Source organism: Gymnogyps californianus, chromosome 4 (assembly GCF_018139145.2).
Source record: "Gymnogyps californianus isolate 813 chromosome 4, ASM1813914v2, whole genome shotgun sequence".
NCBI lineage: Eukaryota > Metazoa > Chordata > Aves > Accipitriformes > Cathartidae > Gymnogyps > Gymnogyps californianus.
The window spans coordinates 59,585,218-59,602,024 of NC_059474.1; the positions used below are offsets into that span (position 1 = coordinate 59,585,218).

Here is a 16,807-nt window from a genome sequence, read left to right on the forward strand (position 1 = left end):
ACCTCAGAGGAAAAGCCCAATGGTATATAAAGCCATAGGACCTGTGTAAATGCATGTGTGATGCGTCATCTCCTGAAGCAAATGGCAGTGTGACAGCCAATTTCCAGTGTGACAATAAATGTACCCTAATCTACCACCGTCCCTTACATGCCTGATCTTGCTGCCCCTTCCCTACACATACGCTTGCCTGCAGCCTAGTCACCCGCCAGGACGCCCACTGAATTCAGCGCCGAGTTCCATGCCGGGGGTACACCTGCACTGCATTCTGAGGAGGTCGCTCAGGCTGGTTTCTGCACTGGAGCCGCTTCCCAGGCAGTAAGGAAGGTGGCCCTCGCCTGCCCGGCCCCGGCACATCGGGGAGCAGGCGCTGGGAACGGTGCAAAGGTACCCGCAAGGGCTTTGGGAGGATGGGGTAAGAGCAGGTGAAATGCTTGCTCCGCTGAAGTCAGTGTCAGCATTGCCAGCATTGACATCCAGCATGCACAGGTATGGGTTTTTTTCTCTTATGCAATTAAGGAAAACAGTGTATGAAACACAGGTTTTTTGCAACCCATCCTGTTTTCTGCCTGTGATAAACTTAGGCTGCGGAGTCATTGCCTTGCTGTGGTGTCACTTCTTATTGACAAAGTTTATGGGGCTTTTAAGTCATTAGCCGTAAGCCTCAAATTAGCAGAAGATGTGTGCGGTTCCTTCCCTTCTGCTCAGATAAAAGGCAGTCGGACACACTGGCTCTGTTCAAAGCAGAGAAAAGCCTCCACTGACTTCACAGGGTCCAAGATTTCTGCTCCAGCTTCAGCTCCAGATGCCGGATCAGTTCCACCCCCTCTTGCTTTATTTGAGAGACCTAAGACACACAGGACTGAGGGTCTAAATGGCACGATGGTGGGCTTCTACCAACGCTTCTCATCTAACTGCAGTCGACTTTGATTTTGCCTTTTCCACTCTTAACCGGTCTTCTTAACCTGCTTCTTAGCCAGGGCGTAATTAAGCATGAGGAAAAAGGCTTATTCAGCATTATAATTATCTACTCCCAAGCTGTGTAACAAAATGGTTTACACATTTAATTGGTTTTGTCTAATATTTCCACGTATACAGTAGTCCTATTAATGAATATCATAGCTTCATTACTGCATATCACATTTTGCTATTTGTTGTGTACCATAAAATAACGTCAGCACATCAATAACTTAAATAACACAAATGTAAACTCATTTTCTGCTTGTTATAATTATGATTTTAACCTGCAAAGGCTTTTTGATTTGTAAGACCATTCACATAACATGGAATGTAACTTTATTTGTTTTTCTTTTGTATATAATGAGACACCGAAAGCCCTTGTCATCTCTTAACAGGATACTAAAGCAGCTCTGTTTCATGAATGACAGCACAATTAAAGCTAAAAATCATAATTAAAAAAAAACCCTTTGTACTGTACAATCTCAAATTAAAGCAAGAAAGATAATGACAATCTTTTGCATTAGCCAGGAAACGTGATTCTCTGCCACTGGGCTTTTTTTTCTTGTTGACAATTCACAGAATGTGTATATGGGTGTAGTGTATATCCTATGCAGAACAGCAGTCCCTATTTCGTTGATCTAGTTCTTCTAATTGTTTAGTTAAACTACCTAACTGATACAATTTAGAATACTACATTAACACATTTAACATCAAGTTTACATACTTGCGTCTTTGAAATACTAGGAACTTTTACACATTTTATTTGGCTTTGTAAGGACTGGAATATCACAGATAATGCAATCTACTTGTCTTTGAAAGAATATGGCTGTTCTCAACTAACTCCCTAAGGTTCAGAGTGAAATACGTTTCTCCTTATATCTGTAGCTGACTTCAGAGAAGAAAGAGTGTCTTCTTAAGTGGTCAGTCTGATGTTACAGTACAGATTCTGCAGAGAGAGAGATATATATTTAATGAAGGATAATTCTCTCTGGACTTTAGAGTTAAGCTGTTGCAGCAAAATTACTCTGTTTAGACTAATTTTTTCTATACAAATCTCAAGAAAAACCTATTCCAAGTATGTTTTGTAGTAGTATCTCCACATGACCAGAGGAGGGCACTTTGAACATCTTTGCACTGCCCAGGAGGCAGATGCAGAAGCACAGTGTTACCCAATGTCACGCAGTCCTGTCACCTCTTCCCACCCAGGCAGGTATCCTGTGTCCACAAAAATACAGAATCCGTATTGTACCACAGGGCTCTGTTCTGAAAACAGTGGGCAGATATATCACTCTCTTCTCGCTAACTAGGATTTCTTCCGATTTCCCCCATTTAATTCAGTGTCGCTGCAGGTTAAATTGAGATTAACGGATAATTCCTAAAAATCACGTGAGGGGAGCTGTCTCCCTCTCCTTCCTGAACATCCCTCTGCTATTAGCCCCTGGTAATTTAGCAAATATTGATTAACCCTCTATGACTTATCCTGCTGCAGAAATTCCTTGCCTTTAACTGAAAATGCACTTGGAAAATGCACTCTCTGAGATATGTATTGCAACAGTGCATCTTTTCACATTAAACTCTTGTAAAAGTACTGCTCCTTTCCGCCTTCTCAGGGAGGCGACTCTGCGTCCCAGATCTGCTCCCCTGGCAGAGTACATAGCGGAGAAATCAATCTCTTCTCTTTCCCATTCATGACCACAGTGTGGAGTTCAGCCACTTCCCATGCAGGAAACATCCTTTTGGGTTTCATTTTGGCTAAAGGTATCAACCTTCTATGGAAAAGATTTTAATCTCGCAATCTTACTGTTACCATAGACAGATTTTTTTTGTCACCTCTCTGCTTTTTTTTGTTCAAGTTTAACGCTGAAAAATTATTGGAAAGGATTTAGAAACTTTTTTTTTTAAATAAAAGTCTCTCCTCCACCCTGGGGAAACACACTGCTTATTTAATGTACTTTTTTCCCCCTCAACATTATTCCTTTTCTTCTCTCTTCTTCTCTTTTTTCTTTCCTTTTTTCTTTTCTTTTTCCTCTTCTTTCTTTTCTCCTTTCTTTTCTGGAGCAGACAGGTACAAGAAGGAAGTTGTCTTTCATCAGCAGTCTTTTGAGATAGAGTAGAATTCAGTGAGTCCTCACCATGATAGGATCATAAACTTACTGGGTTAAACCAAGCTAACTTTCCCTAAGCTGCCAAGTTTTAGCTGCACCATACATATATGTGTTTCCTTGTGCCATTTTCTTTTCTTATAGTTTTGTTTTTCTTGATGACCCTGAGCTATGGCTTCTTGTTTCTACCACTAGTCAACCTTCCTTTCTTTTCTGGTTTTGCCGATATAGGCCTCAAAGAAAAAATGGCAGAAGAGCACAAAGTAGCTGAGGTACATGAGAGAGGACCAGATGATGTTCTGCACGTGGGAATGGCACTGGCCCTGCTGCATCCAGGAGAAGACCAGGTAATTGATCACACAACCGATCAACATCTGAGTGATCTGCGACAAGGTGATGAACATGGCAAACTTGCGTGAGACTCTGAAGCCAGCAGCCCGCAAGGCATAGTAAGAGTACATAACGGCGTGTACTCCATAGTTCATGGTCATGAACCAGCCACCGCCAGCCACCATGTCCTTGTAGGAATACCAAGAATAAAGTAACACAGTAATGTGATGGTACCAGTGTAAGAATATGAGCTTCTGTTTCCTAAGAATAATGAATATTGTATCACCTGTAACAAAACAAAAAAAAAAAAAAAGAAAAAAAAAGGAGAGGAGGAAATGAGAAACATATTGAACAATTCCATAGTTACCGCTTCTCTTTGCCGTTGCTGGAGTATACACTATTTTGGAGCATGAAAAACAACCTCAGCTCTAGATCTGAGGGCCTGTCTGATCCGACAGCCAGCTTGGCTCCTAATCTCTATGCAGTCTTTGGAAAACCAATGTATCCACGTTTTCCTGTGTGGATAACCCTGTTTGAAAACTCCGAAGGTTTACTTGGTAGCCCTTTGCTGCAAACATAACCCGTGAAAGTCTGAGGTAGGTGGATGTATGTGTATCATCTCTGACTGAGAGATTGTTCATTATATACTGTGACTAGAAGAGAAATGCAGCTCTACAGAGAGCAGAAAACCTGAAGAAGAAGCAGCACAGTGTCCTCCAATTCAAATGGCTACCTGCAAACTGAACCTGGTGAAACTCAGTGGAGCCTTTTGAGCTACTATGCAAAAAGCTATTGCATATACAACCTACAATACTGAAAGGTATGTAATTGCCAGAAAAAAATGCTTCTAGAAACAAATTTGGTTTATGTTGAAATGCACATCCTCTTCTGCAAATTCATGTTGCTATTGTAGAGAAGTAAATTTCATTCCTCTTTCCTGCTTTTTTCTTCCTTCTGCTTCTCATGATTGCACTGAGCATCTCAATTAGATATGTGTATATATGTATGCTACCTGTTTTCTATTGTTATAGACACAGTGTTTCCAAAAAGATCCCTGACATTTGAATCTGGGGACTTATTTCTACGTATATGTATCCCAGAAAATCCAAATCATGAATATTAGCGATGGGTGGAACCAAAACTGCACTGTCTGCACAAGGTCTGTAATAAGCCGTAATGCTACTGTTTACTTCATTAGCTGCAAGAAGTTGACTCACATTTTAATAAGTAATCATATGTTCAATTTATTGTTGCTGTGCAGTTCTAGCTGATGTTTTCCAGTTTTAACAACTAAATTTCCATGGTTTTGCAGTAATCCAAGCAGCAGGAAACCAAGGGATTCTGACACAGCAAGGCAACTGGTGTCTGTTTTTACGCCGATGAATTGCTGTCCTGTAATTTGCTGAATCAAATTCTCTGCTGAAACGTGAAGACTTATTTTTGCTGTGCACCTGAACACAGTGACTGCTGCAGCCCTTTGAGGTTTAGTAAGGGCATCCTCCGAAATGAAAGCTGGAGGGCTGCTAAATCGCTGCCTCCTCCTTCCCATTAAAACAATCCTTTCTTACACTAATGAGCCACGGGATGAGAACACATGCAGACTGGCTATTAAGTTGGCTTTGGCATGTATATCGTAAGTATCCTTATAAAAAAAAAAATTGCTGGAGAGACAGAAGTTTATAAGAATCAGGACTGGAAAAGCTAGGGATATTATGGGAAATTGGTTTCTATTTGGAGGAAGCAGACAGCCACAGCTTTCAATGTTTAGGGAGGAAGCACGTTACTGTTCATAATTGTACGCCTACATGTGTATTTAAGGATGAATGTTGCAGAATGGAGGCAGAACCTGACTCAAAGCTTCTTGCTGACACAGCTGCTGCAGCCCATCCTTCACTTCTGTACCCACGGGGTGAGTGACTGCTGATTACGCTACTCGTATTTGCCTATGAGTAGCTAAGGAAGAGGTATGGACCAAATTGCTCTTACCTCTTGACTGCCCTGCTGTGTATTATCACTGCAGTTTATTCCTGGGCTGGGAATGATTTTACTCAACTGCACATTGCTCTAAGTTCAGCCAAGCTGGACTTAGTCGCTAGAGACTAAAACATGCAGAGTTTGGGGTTGGTTTACTCAGTTTTTCTAAGACTAAAACGAAATTTCAACAGCACTGAGACCCTTCTTGTGCTTCCTGCACAGACGTTTCTGCTCTAAATATGCATAGCGAGAGAAAGGGAGAGAGGGTACTCACCTAGTTCGGGTGCTTTGCTTAGCACAAATGCATATGCCCAGAATTTGCTGACAGGTCCAATGTAAAAACTCTGGTCACACACTGACTGCTTCAGGCCTTTTGTCATCAAAATGTACAGCATATAAGCACCAGTTCGAACAGCACCGAATATACTTTAAAACAAAAAGAGAAAATGAAGAAAGTTGAGTGGACACTTGAAATCTACATGCCATCACTTCAAATCATTATGAGAAAAAGGCCATAAATGTGCTGAAATAATAAGTTTGAGACAGCCTTACAGCTGGAGCAACTCTGCTGGCTTCTACGAAGTCATTCTGAACTCAGATTTGTAAACTGTACTGCAGCCATATCCCCTGGTGAAAGTCTGGAACAGTAACATCAATGTTTTTTATTTCATTACTACAGGAATGATCCTTCAGTTTTCTGGAGCAGTGGGAAACATCTACTTCAGCTGAAAACAACATGCAGAGTTTTGATGCTGATGGCTGGGAGACTACAAGAAATGAGTTGATAAAGAGCTGTCATCAACATAATCAGGACCAATTCCCTCTTCTGATTTCCTCAGAGTTTTCTCTTGTCTCTCCCTGTGTTTGTTACACCCACAGGAGCTCTGAGTACAGACAAACCCAGGTAGGGCTCACAGATTTTGATGGGAGGTCTCAGTCAGGGCTGGTGTTTTGGTGCATGTGCTGACTTCATACTTCATCTCTTAATAGGTCATTGCTAACAGAGGAATTGACTAGTTGAATTGAGTCGTAAACAGCAGATTCATCCTCACCTCATCAAAGTGAGATGCAAGCTAACAGTGTTCTGTAAATGAGATACATCAAGAGATTTGCGATGGTATTAATTAGTGCAATTACAGAGGGGATAGGTTCAGATAACAAAAGACATCCAGCTGATGTAAGGAACAAAGGCTTCTGTCTCTGCAGAAGGAATTGCCTCAGTGTTTTACAGCAAGAACATGCTTGCCCATTGTCTATCATTGTAGCTTGTTGGCCCTTCAAAAGCTGTGATGAGTAGTGGGTGAAACAAGCAGCTTTCAGAAAAATGGAGCAAAGACCCACTCTCCTTTGGGGTTGAGTGTATCTTACTTTATGCCTACATTGTATGTCCCTGTGCCTCTACCCAGCTCCATCTTATCTCCCTCTAACTTCTTTGTGACTTTGTCCTGCTCATGAATCCTCTGGTTCCGGCTCTGCCTTGGTGTCTTTTGTGACTATCGCATGGCAGCAAGCAAACCAAGCCACCTAAAATTGATGTGTAGGCAATACGAGCTACCATTTATGCAAAGTGTGTGAAATAAGGAACAGTTCATCTGAAGTTACAGATTCTCTGCCACTTGTCCTTGTCTTGTGAAGTCAGTATTCTTTAAAAAATGTGTTTTAAAATCATCAAGGTAGCCTCAAAAGTTGAGGTCTATGGCAGTTCTTATGGCACTTGGTCAGACTAGATGGTTCAAGTAAGCCTGCCAAGCATAAAAACTGTTGCCTTAAGTTTTTACATTTTTTGCACAAAGCATTTAGATTTCCAAATCTGCAGCATGGATATACCCAGTCAAACCTGCCTGCTGCTAAGGAGCAATGCACCTTGCTCTCCCCTGTCCACTGCATGCACTCCGCAACCAAGTGGAGTACCACGCTGCCTGGTGCCCTTCGGGCTCTGTCAGTGGCATCACGGATGGGGCTCTACAGCCAGGTCATGCCCGGGGAGAAGTGTTACATGCTGGCTCCCGCACCATTACGTTTTCATGCCTGAGGTTTCACTGTGCCATCAGGAAATTCAGACAACAGTGAGCACTTAAGAAGCTACTATTATTATCTGTCATTTGTATGATGGTATTTGCTCATGGGCTCTACTGCCAGATGAGTCCTCTTGTGCTATGTGCAAATAAAAAACCATCTTGCTGTGGTACAGGTGTACTGAAGGAGTTTAGCTGACTCTGGGTTTCCCATTAGCACTACCCAAAGCCATGCACATATTCCGAGGCTTAGGCAAGACAGCCATTGCAGTATCTCACATTCATTCACCGCTGTATGCAGAAGAGATAGTGCAATATTCTTAGCATCTACACAGCCTGTAGTGCATCCTCTCCGTGTAGGGTTGTTCCCTTCCAGAAATGCTCCCTCAGTATGCTTTTCTCACGTCTTTCAGGGATCGGTCCTTTTAACTCAGCAGAGAGTGCCAAAGCCTGCAGGAGGAGTTCTGAAACGAGGTGCAACTCGTTCTGTGTGTTCTCTCTGGCGTTTAACACATGCCCTTTTTTTTCTCAGGAGTTGCATTTCTCATTTCCAAGAAGACAGGAGATCCTGACAGAGATGCGATCTGATCACTTCCTGAGGCAGTGAACTCCTCAGGCTAGCCAGGGCAGGCTGCTGCTTGCTCCTATGTTTTGGGTGGTGGCAAAACTGGGTGGAGGAAGATCAGGCAGAATATCTAATGATACGCTGGTTCTCCCATTAGCAAATACCTCAGTGTTGACATTAAAATGGGGGGAAAAAAAAAGAAATTTTAAACTACGAAACCAAATAGCTGCAAGCAACATGCCTTGCCTTTTCTAAAATATCATTTATTATTAAAGTTTTAAAACCATGAGAATTCTGTGCAATGAATACAAACTCAGATGAGAAGAGCGCTTGTTCGACCAACAGGCAAACGTTGACTTAACTGTAAGTGACTGAGTATGCACACCCAGGAATTTAATCATCTGGACTGATAACAGAGCCAAAGAGTATTTGCCCTGTGGGGATTACAGAGTTTCACTTTGCTGTCCTTGAGATTGTAACGATGTAATTCTTCCTGTCTTTCTGTTTAGCAGCTACTGCAGAGCTCTCCTTGGAGTGTGCGCGCACGTGTGCACACACACACTCACACTTACACTCACGCACTTACTTTTCTATCATTTTGCAGCACAGCGGCTTCCTCTAGTTCCATGACTCTAGAAGAAGTGACTCCAGCTCCTGCTCTACATGGTGTGAGTGAGACTAATCTGAATTTTTTTATCAGTAAAAACCAAGTTACATTTTCACATAATTCACAAGGGAAGGCTTTATAAATAAGGAGGATGGCAAACTGGAAGTAACTGATTCAATTACCTAAACAGACACCATGGGCAGGCAGCTGTTTATGAGATGTGCTGCATGCCAAAACACTACCTTGCCAACAAGCACGTACCACTGGAGACAGAAAAAGATCTAATGCACGCCTGCAAATGTGCCTTGGACCCAGAGAGCCAGGACTGCTTTTTGTGCCTCTGCCACTTAATCTTGTTTGTTCTGTAAGGTAAGATCAACCAACAAATTTCTATCTTGCAAAGACATGATGTGCAGCAGAGTGATGACATTGCTTGCTCAGTAAATCACTTCTGCTTCATTTTGTCCTCGCCCTGCTCTCTGCTGTAGCTTTTGTGAGGTATTGAAATGAACTGCTTACCAAAGCAGTCTGTCTGGTGGGAATCATCTGCAGGGATTTTAGAAATAAGGTAGCAGTGAATTACTGTACAATTACAGCCTTTTGCAACTAGAGAGACTGATCAGAAACAAACTGCACCAGCTAATGCAGCCTTCTCATCTATTCAAACTCAAAATGTCCTACATTCTCCTCCCTTCAGGCAGTGACTTCTCTGGTAGATTAACAAATGCCCAATTGATATTTTACTGCCCATAATATGATCAAAATGTATCCATGAGTAAAATAAAACCCAATACTTTTCCCTCACAAACTTGTTTTCAAACGAGGGCCTCAAAACACATCCCATGCAGCAGCATTAGGTGCAGCATTAAGGAGGGAAACTGAGGGCTGGGGAGCTAGCTGATGGGGGGACAAAGCAGGCGTTAGTGGCCAAAGGCTATTACTGCTTTCTGTTCCCTCCATCTTACTTACCAGGAGGGAGTGAAGTACTTGTTTCTCAAAAGCCTGAGAGGGCAGCAGGTAGCTCAAGACTTCAGTTCAACCCCAGCTGCCATTGTAGCTGGCTCAGCTCCTCCTCGCAGTGAGGAGGACACTGTCCATTTTTGCTAGGGCTGCTTTCTATGCAGACCCATCACTGCACTTGGCTCCTGACACCCCTGGACATCCCGGTCCAGGATCAACACTGCAGAATTGAGCAGGGAATGTGACTTCCACACACACAAAAAAATTTAAAAGTTCAGCACAGAATATAGCAACATTTCCTAAAGGATTTTAGTGCTGTGATAATCACAGAGCGGAAATTCTCTGCTCCGGTTTGTGTCTTAAAAAAACCCTTAAACTAACCAAACACACCATGCAAACTGTACCTGCAGAACTAGGTAAAGATGGCATTGAAGGGGATAAAAGTCTTGACTCGGACTATGTAAAATGTTAGCTACATGTCAGAAGTGGAGTATCTTTATTTTCGAAGCATGCCATCCTGCGTACACAGCACCAGCAGAGAGCAGCAGGGAGCCTGTAGACAGCAAGACCCAGCTGTGCTGCGCACCCAGCTGTGCTGCGCAAAATTAAGGGCTGGTAGGGACTTCAAGCAGAGCTCTCCTCACCCAGGCCCACAGGCTGTTCAACATGGCCCAAACCACAGGTGCCCAGCTGGTTTAACCAGTCTCTGAGGTGTCGGACTACTCCGCCGTGGGTGTGCTGGGCTAGTCCAGTAGCGAGCCAGCCAGGCACCCCACTGGAGCTCCCATGGGTCCGGCTCCAGCTCCCAGCCTGGAACCTGGCTGGAGGAGAGAAATCTTAATTCTGCCCTGACCTGCTTACATGGCAACTCACAGGAGTCCCAGCAGATGAGTCTGTGCCCCGGGAGCACAGGGAGGTGGCGGAGAGCACATGGTCCTCCTCCATGAAAGCCAGACCAAACAGACAGTGGTCCTGGGAGAGCAGCCAAGATCACCTTACATGCGGAGTCACAGCCCTCAGACTGCAGCCTGCTTGTACCGTAATGGCGAGAAAAAAGGGAAGCAGGTTCTTTGATTGTTGGGGTTTTTTTTCATTTTAGCATGCAAAATATTTACAGATGAAGCACTCCGAATTCAAAAGAAATGTTTAAAGGTCAGCAGGTGAAGAACGCAGAGCTTCCTACACCTTCCTTCGTGACAAATCAAACCGCGTTCAACCTTTCTGTTCTGTTCAGCAGGAGTATTTCAGTGGTCATATCAAGTTTCCCTTCTGCTGCTGAAGAACTGGTCTCTTAACACAATAAAAAGGCCTTTCTGTGCCCTTCTGATTTAAAACCCACAGTCCTCAGAAAAGAGGAACAAGTTCTGCTACTGATGCTGTGGCACAGGAGTGCGGGATGCACAGCGACCCCTTGGTCTGACAGGTCAGAGCGGCAGGGTAGTCCGAGAGCACACCTAGAGAAAGCAGTTACTGTAAAAGGGCAACAGAATATTTCTGTGCTTAGCCAAGCAACAGAAAACTTGTAAAATATGAACTGATACTGGGAAAATGCACAAAGAAAGCATCTAGAAGAGAAACAACTCTCTGAACTAAGTTTCTTGAAAAGAAATGCAGTTGAAGCCACCTTCATCAGACAGCTCTGAACTCCCCAACAGGGCAGTTACCCGCAAATTAGTAAAGAAACTCAGAAACTCCTGGTGTTATCAAGCAGCATGTACTGAGGTGGGTGCATCTCTACGTGAAGGAATGTCTCACATCTTTCAGCCATTTCCTCGCTGTGCTCTTTGATTAATTCCTAAAAATAAGTTTGTAACAAAGCAATTTTGCAACATGACTGGTAGGCTTGTTTTGTAGTTCTTTGGAAGTATTTATAGAGCTTTTCTTCTCTACCTGGTAAGGGCGAGCTTCTTTCAAACCACTCTTACCTTCTGCAGTCTCATGAAACGTGGTCCCAGAGTACCAGTCCATCAATGATATGCACCAAGCGGATGACACAGCAGGGACAGGGCTAGGTGACAGCTTTCTGAAGAAACTGATGGATTTTGTTGCCAGAAATGAAACTGTTTGTAGGAGATTTCTATCTGGGCAGACCAGTGTGGGGAAATGGCCCTTTCCAGGAAGGAAGCACACAAGGATAGGTCCTACCTAGCAAACAAGGCAGGAGCCCTGGGAACATGCATCTGTATGGCGACTACACACTATACATACAGCTGTATTATAAGAAGATATACTGAAACTATTATCTGTGTAGACGGGTGAGGTAGTCAGATCACAGTGTGCTTGCTGCTTTGCTACTGCTGTGGTGATTATACTATCAAACCAGTGGGAAAGATGGAAGATTTAATAAACCGTTGGCCTGCTCCCAACCTAAAATCTGTGCGTACATTTTGTGGTGGCTTCAGGTCCCGCAGCAGCGGAGTACTCTGAGAAATTGCTAACCTTTGTGTCAAAAACAGAAGACTGTCAAACAAAATTTTAGTAGCTAAATCAGGAGGCTTACGGGAGTCTGCCCTCATAATCTGTAAAAAAAAAAAAAAAAGAAACGGCTGTTTTTCCAGTTCTCCCAGGATATGGCTGTCGTGAGGGTAGTTTCTTCTTAAAGTTGAGCCAAAATAAAAGGGAATGTCGAGGTTAAAGTGGTTATCTGGATGGTGTCAAATGAGGAAAGGATATTAGGGCTGGTTTGTGCTGACCAGAATTATGGACCAACAGCCTACTGACTTCTACTGGTGCCTGGGTGCTTATTTAAAACCTATTGTTCCAAAATCGTTTTGTGGGTAGACATGCCAGACTGTTTCAAGGCTGGGAGAAGAATTAAAACCATGAGAGTAGCCTCCCCAAGAGCCTGCCCGACAGAGACACATTCATTCCACCGTGGGCAGGGGACTGGCGAGACCTGCCGTCACACACCAACCTTCCAGCATACGGAAGCAAAGGGCAAGTGAGAAATACGTTTCCTGGCTAATTAAGTTTCCTTAAACTTAAGAGTCCACAGGCACATGTTCACAGGGTATCACAGAGGGCGAACGTGGGTCCTGCGGGCCCCCATTTCTGGGGGGCGGATGTGTGCAGGAATGTAGCAAAGGAGCAGCACAACCCACCAGAATTCACAATTGCTTTGCTCTGCTTTCTGACACCCAAGCTGCTCTTGGGTGTTTGTGGACTGGCAAGATTTCATTGCAGCTGTTCCTCCCCTCCTTTTTTAAAAAAAACGAATCACCTCTTAACTCTTTTCATGGTTTTTTTCCAATGATGTACACATTCATCCACATCTGGCCAGCTTTGCAGGGGGAAGGGAGGAGCAGTACTACCTTCACCAGGCAATGTGCAATACGTGATGGTGCAATATTAAAAAAAAGTTGGATTTTCCAGATGGAATAAATTCTCCAAAAGAGAGGAGGAATTAATTAAGCCTATGACAATTTTAATATATAGTTTCACTAAAAGGTTGTCAGACTACCTAAATGTTATCTCAGATGTGAGATGTGTCCTGTCTTAGTTTGCCTTGATTGTATTCAAATGCAGTTCCACAAAATCCTGAATCTTCTTGTATTTAAACAGGTGTAGAAACTGTAAGGTTGCTTTAGGCTTACCTTTGATTGCAAAATCATGATATTTTTACTGTACAGTGAGAAACCATACATTAAGAAACTGATCATTAAGTACAAATGAAACGTGGGCAATGACTGAAAGATATCATTTGGCTGTTGTTCAGTGACCTACATGGAATTAATGGCTCTTACTTTGATCTCAAGGAGTTAATGAGAGCTGTGGCCAAGTCAGTGCAATATGACATGTCCTCTAATCTCACAGAAAAGCAGCCTAGAAAAGGATCTGGCACCCAACACCCTAAATGGTCAATGTGACACAAGGACAACCTATATGAAATATTCATCTATATTAATAACTGACTAGTAGAACCAGATTTGTAAGTCTGCACTTGGTTATTAAAAATATTTTGCTAGGTTTGTGGAACTGAGGGTTATATTTTCCAAATTAAATGAATCAGTCTCTTGGTCAGTGAAGGATACACAGCGACACAGTATTCATCTAAGTGATAAAAAAGTTTCAAAAAGAATAGTACTGACTACAGATTTGGTCTCTCTTAACTCTAAACGTTAACATTTATGAGGCATTTTACAAGCATTTAAAAGAGAGGACTTCTTAATAGTGAGTTACCTTGAGATCCTAGAGACACACTTGTTCAAATTACAGCTGATGAACTTAGCCCAACTGTTATTTTTATAAGAAATGACAAAGAAAATTAATGTAATTAGGCTGTTGTTTCATCATCCTTCAACATTTCTGATGTTCTTTCAAGCAATGCCAAGGTTAATGATGGAGAGAGGAAGACCCAATCCTGCAGACAGACTGTTCGTGTAAAACACTTGTAAAGCGCTTCCCTGTTTTACCTCCCAGAACTGATCTAGGTACTTCTTCAGAAGACCCCATTTCCTCATCGAACCCACTTGTAATGAAAAGGACATCTCCATTCTCTCCACAGAGCAGACCTTCCTGTTGTCATACCAAAATTTTGGTCTTGTCTGCTTCCCAACAGCCAAGTGACCTACCACCTCCAGCTTGGGCTGTCCCAGAATTACCAATGCCTCAACAATATTCAGGCCAACAACTGCTTTAGGTCAGACATCCCTGTATGAAGAATTGCTAAGTACAAAGCTGTTTGTAAGCTGGGGTCTCTTCAGGTTTAGACCTAGCTTCCTTCGGACTTCTGTCTCTGTTGGCATCTCCAAGGCCCTTAGCATTGTATTTGTGAATATTTCACAGTCCTTAATGGTCTTTACTCTTGTGACAGCCTCGTAAGGTGGCTAAGCAAAAGACCCATTTCAAAGACAGAGAGGTGAGGCAAACTGAAATTTAAGTGTCCTGTCATAAATCTGTGTCTGAGCCAGGATGAGAAATGATGTGCAACATCACGAGTTGTGGTTCAGTGCCCTACCCATGAGGTCCGTTTCATGTAAGCAGAAAGAGGTCTGACTTCACTCTGTATCAGTGAAAACAGTATTATTGAATTAACAGTAAACACACTCCAGTAGGAGGAATTTTCTTCAGAGCGCCCTTTGACCTACTATAGATTTTCTTTTCACTTTTTAAAGTTACTCTCTAAACCTTCAAGTCCCAAACCCTCCATCTTAATTACCCAAGGGACACCTATACCTTTAAAGATGAATAGTTTATAGACATAAAAGCTATTGTTACACCTCTTAACATCACATTTTCATTGTCTGCACATCTGATATTTTGGCAGCATGCTTTCAAGACCTAAAAATACAGAGTGATGCACAGAGAGATACAGTGCAAGTTTACAAATCTGTGCTGTCCTAGAAACACAAACAGCTGAAAACTTCCTGACCTAGCCAGAAGACCAGGTAAGAGCCAGACGTGCCTTCCACAGACTCAGTCACACTCTTGCTTTCCCTCTGTTTTCCCTTGACCTATTAGGCAAATACCAGGGTGGATTTGACCTGACACAGCTGGACACAAGCCACAGAGAATGTGAACCTATGGAGTGAGTTTTAAGAGCATCCCTGCTTCTATCTCCGCCCCCCACTGTCCCACCCCTTGAATTTGCGTAGGATGAGACCCCAGCAGCTGACCTTGCCATAGGAGAAAAAACTTGGATTCTTCTCCCTCGTGGAATTTTTGCAGTTGTTCTAACTATCGTAGTTGTTTTGTATTAACGCTCCCTGCCGATCCCCTTACTCGCACCAGTGAACTCCAGAAGAAAATCAGGTATGGATGAAAATCCATGGTGGGGGGTGCCTAACTCCTTGCGACATGGGCAGGTACAAAAACCACGCTAGTGAGGTGGAAAATTCAATGCCAATATTCTTAAAAACTCCTGTTATCCTTTACTAATGCCCCCAGTTGATAAAACTACAAAAATGCAGGTTTTAATCCCATTCAGCAGCAACTGATTCTGTGGGAAGTTCATTTTAAAAAGCTTCTACCTACCCAAGTCTATGAAGGAAAAGCCTGAAGACGTAACCAGTGAGTCAACCACAGGACCAAAACAGAACCCTGAACTGTCACTGTAAAATGAAAAAAATCTCATTATTTCAAAGTCAGTCTTGCAGAGGACTGCAATGCTTGTTTTTTGTATGTTTGGGATTTAGGACTATCATGATGTTACTGTGCACCTAATCTGAACACCTTTCTGCTCTATATTGTTTGTATTTCACTGGGAAAAAAATCACACTGGCTATCATTTTCCCATGTTTTCCTTTAACAAAACTAATTTTGGGCACAGATGTGAAAACATGTTACCAAGTCTTCTCTGGTGCTGATGAACTATGGTAACTATTTATGTGCTCATTCTGTCTATGGCAATTTTAGTGTAAAACTAAATTATAGTGTAAAACTGTAAAATCAGAGAAGGAGGTTTGTGCTACCATATTTTACCTCTTTGTAACTGTGTTTAGACAACCACGTGCTCAGTTACCACAATTCAGTTGCTAGCAGATAATTGAAAGCACAGTAGCTCCCTTGTGCCTGTGTCCTCCAAGGCATAGCCTACTGATAAAATAATTTGGGACCATTATTTATTCTCTTACAATGGGCAAGAACAAGAAAAAATTATAGAAAAAGCACCTTGGTCCCATGATATACCTTTTTCCTATGGTAACTGAACACCTTTAAAAGCACGTTTTCAAAAATTAACAAAACAGTCAGTTAAGAGCACTTATGTTAATCTCATTCTTTAAAAAGAACAGAGAACTCATCCTCTTCAGCCTATGTGTCTGAAAGGCTGTAAGGTATCTATATTCTTCATAATGACTAAACTATTGTAATTAAGAGCACAATTTTCACAAATGTTTTAGACTAAGAAATGTTTTTAGCTTCCCAAACTCCCTGAAAACTTGAAATGACTAACGCTTTTGTTCCCACTTGCAATTTTACCTCTCCAGCTGAGGGAACGCCTTATTGGAAAACGTTCATTTTCTTCAAGGAGATGTATGCGATAACTACTGATGGGCACTCTCTGCTTTGAGCTCCTGTATCTGCACGTCCCACAGTGAGCTCCGCTGGTCCTCCCACACTGGAGCTTCTCCACCACTCACTCCGTGGGCAGGCTGCTGCCTCCACTTCCCCGCTGCCTGCCCAGTTGCGCTGATTTGGCTGGTTGCATGGCTGTGCTGTTTAACTGGACTGGTGAATGATGCAGCTAAAATAGTCTCTCCGCCACTTTTTTTTTTAATGACATGATTTCACTGCTCTCAGTCACAGCAGGGAAAACGAAGACGAGGGAAGGCAGGAGTCTTTCCAGCCAGCCTGGGCA

The 16,807-nt window shown here is 42.7% G+C and overlaps 1 protein-coding gene across 2 annotated transcripts in view; it reads right to left on the reverse strand.

The window, feature by feature from the left end:
• Window positions 1-968: 968 nt before the first annotated feature.
• The window catches only part of ELOVL6 (ELOVL fatty acid elongase 6), a 78,624-nt gene continuing 62,785 nt past the window's right edge, over window positions 969-16,807 (reverse strand). For both annotated transcript variants that reach the window (XM_050895877.1, XM_050895876.1), the window contains 2 exons: window positions 5,638-5,789; window positions 969-3,675 (listed from right to left, as the gene is read on the reverse strand). In XM_050895877.1, coding sequence (XP_050751834.1) covers window positions 3,251-3,675; window positions 5,638-5,789 — 577 coding nt within the window. In that variant the 3' untranslated portion in view covers window positions 969-3,250. The remainder of the gene's footprint in view (window positions 3,676-5,637; window positions 5,790-16,807) is intronic.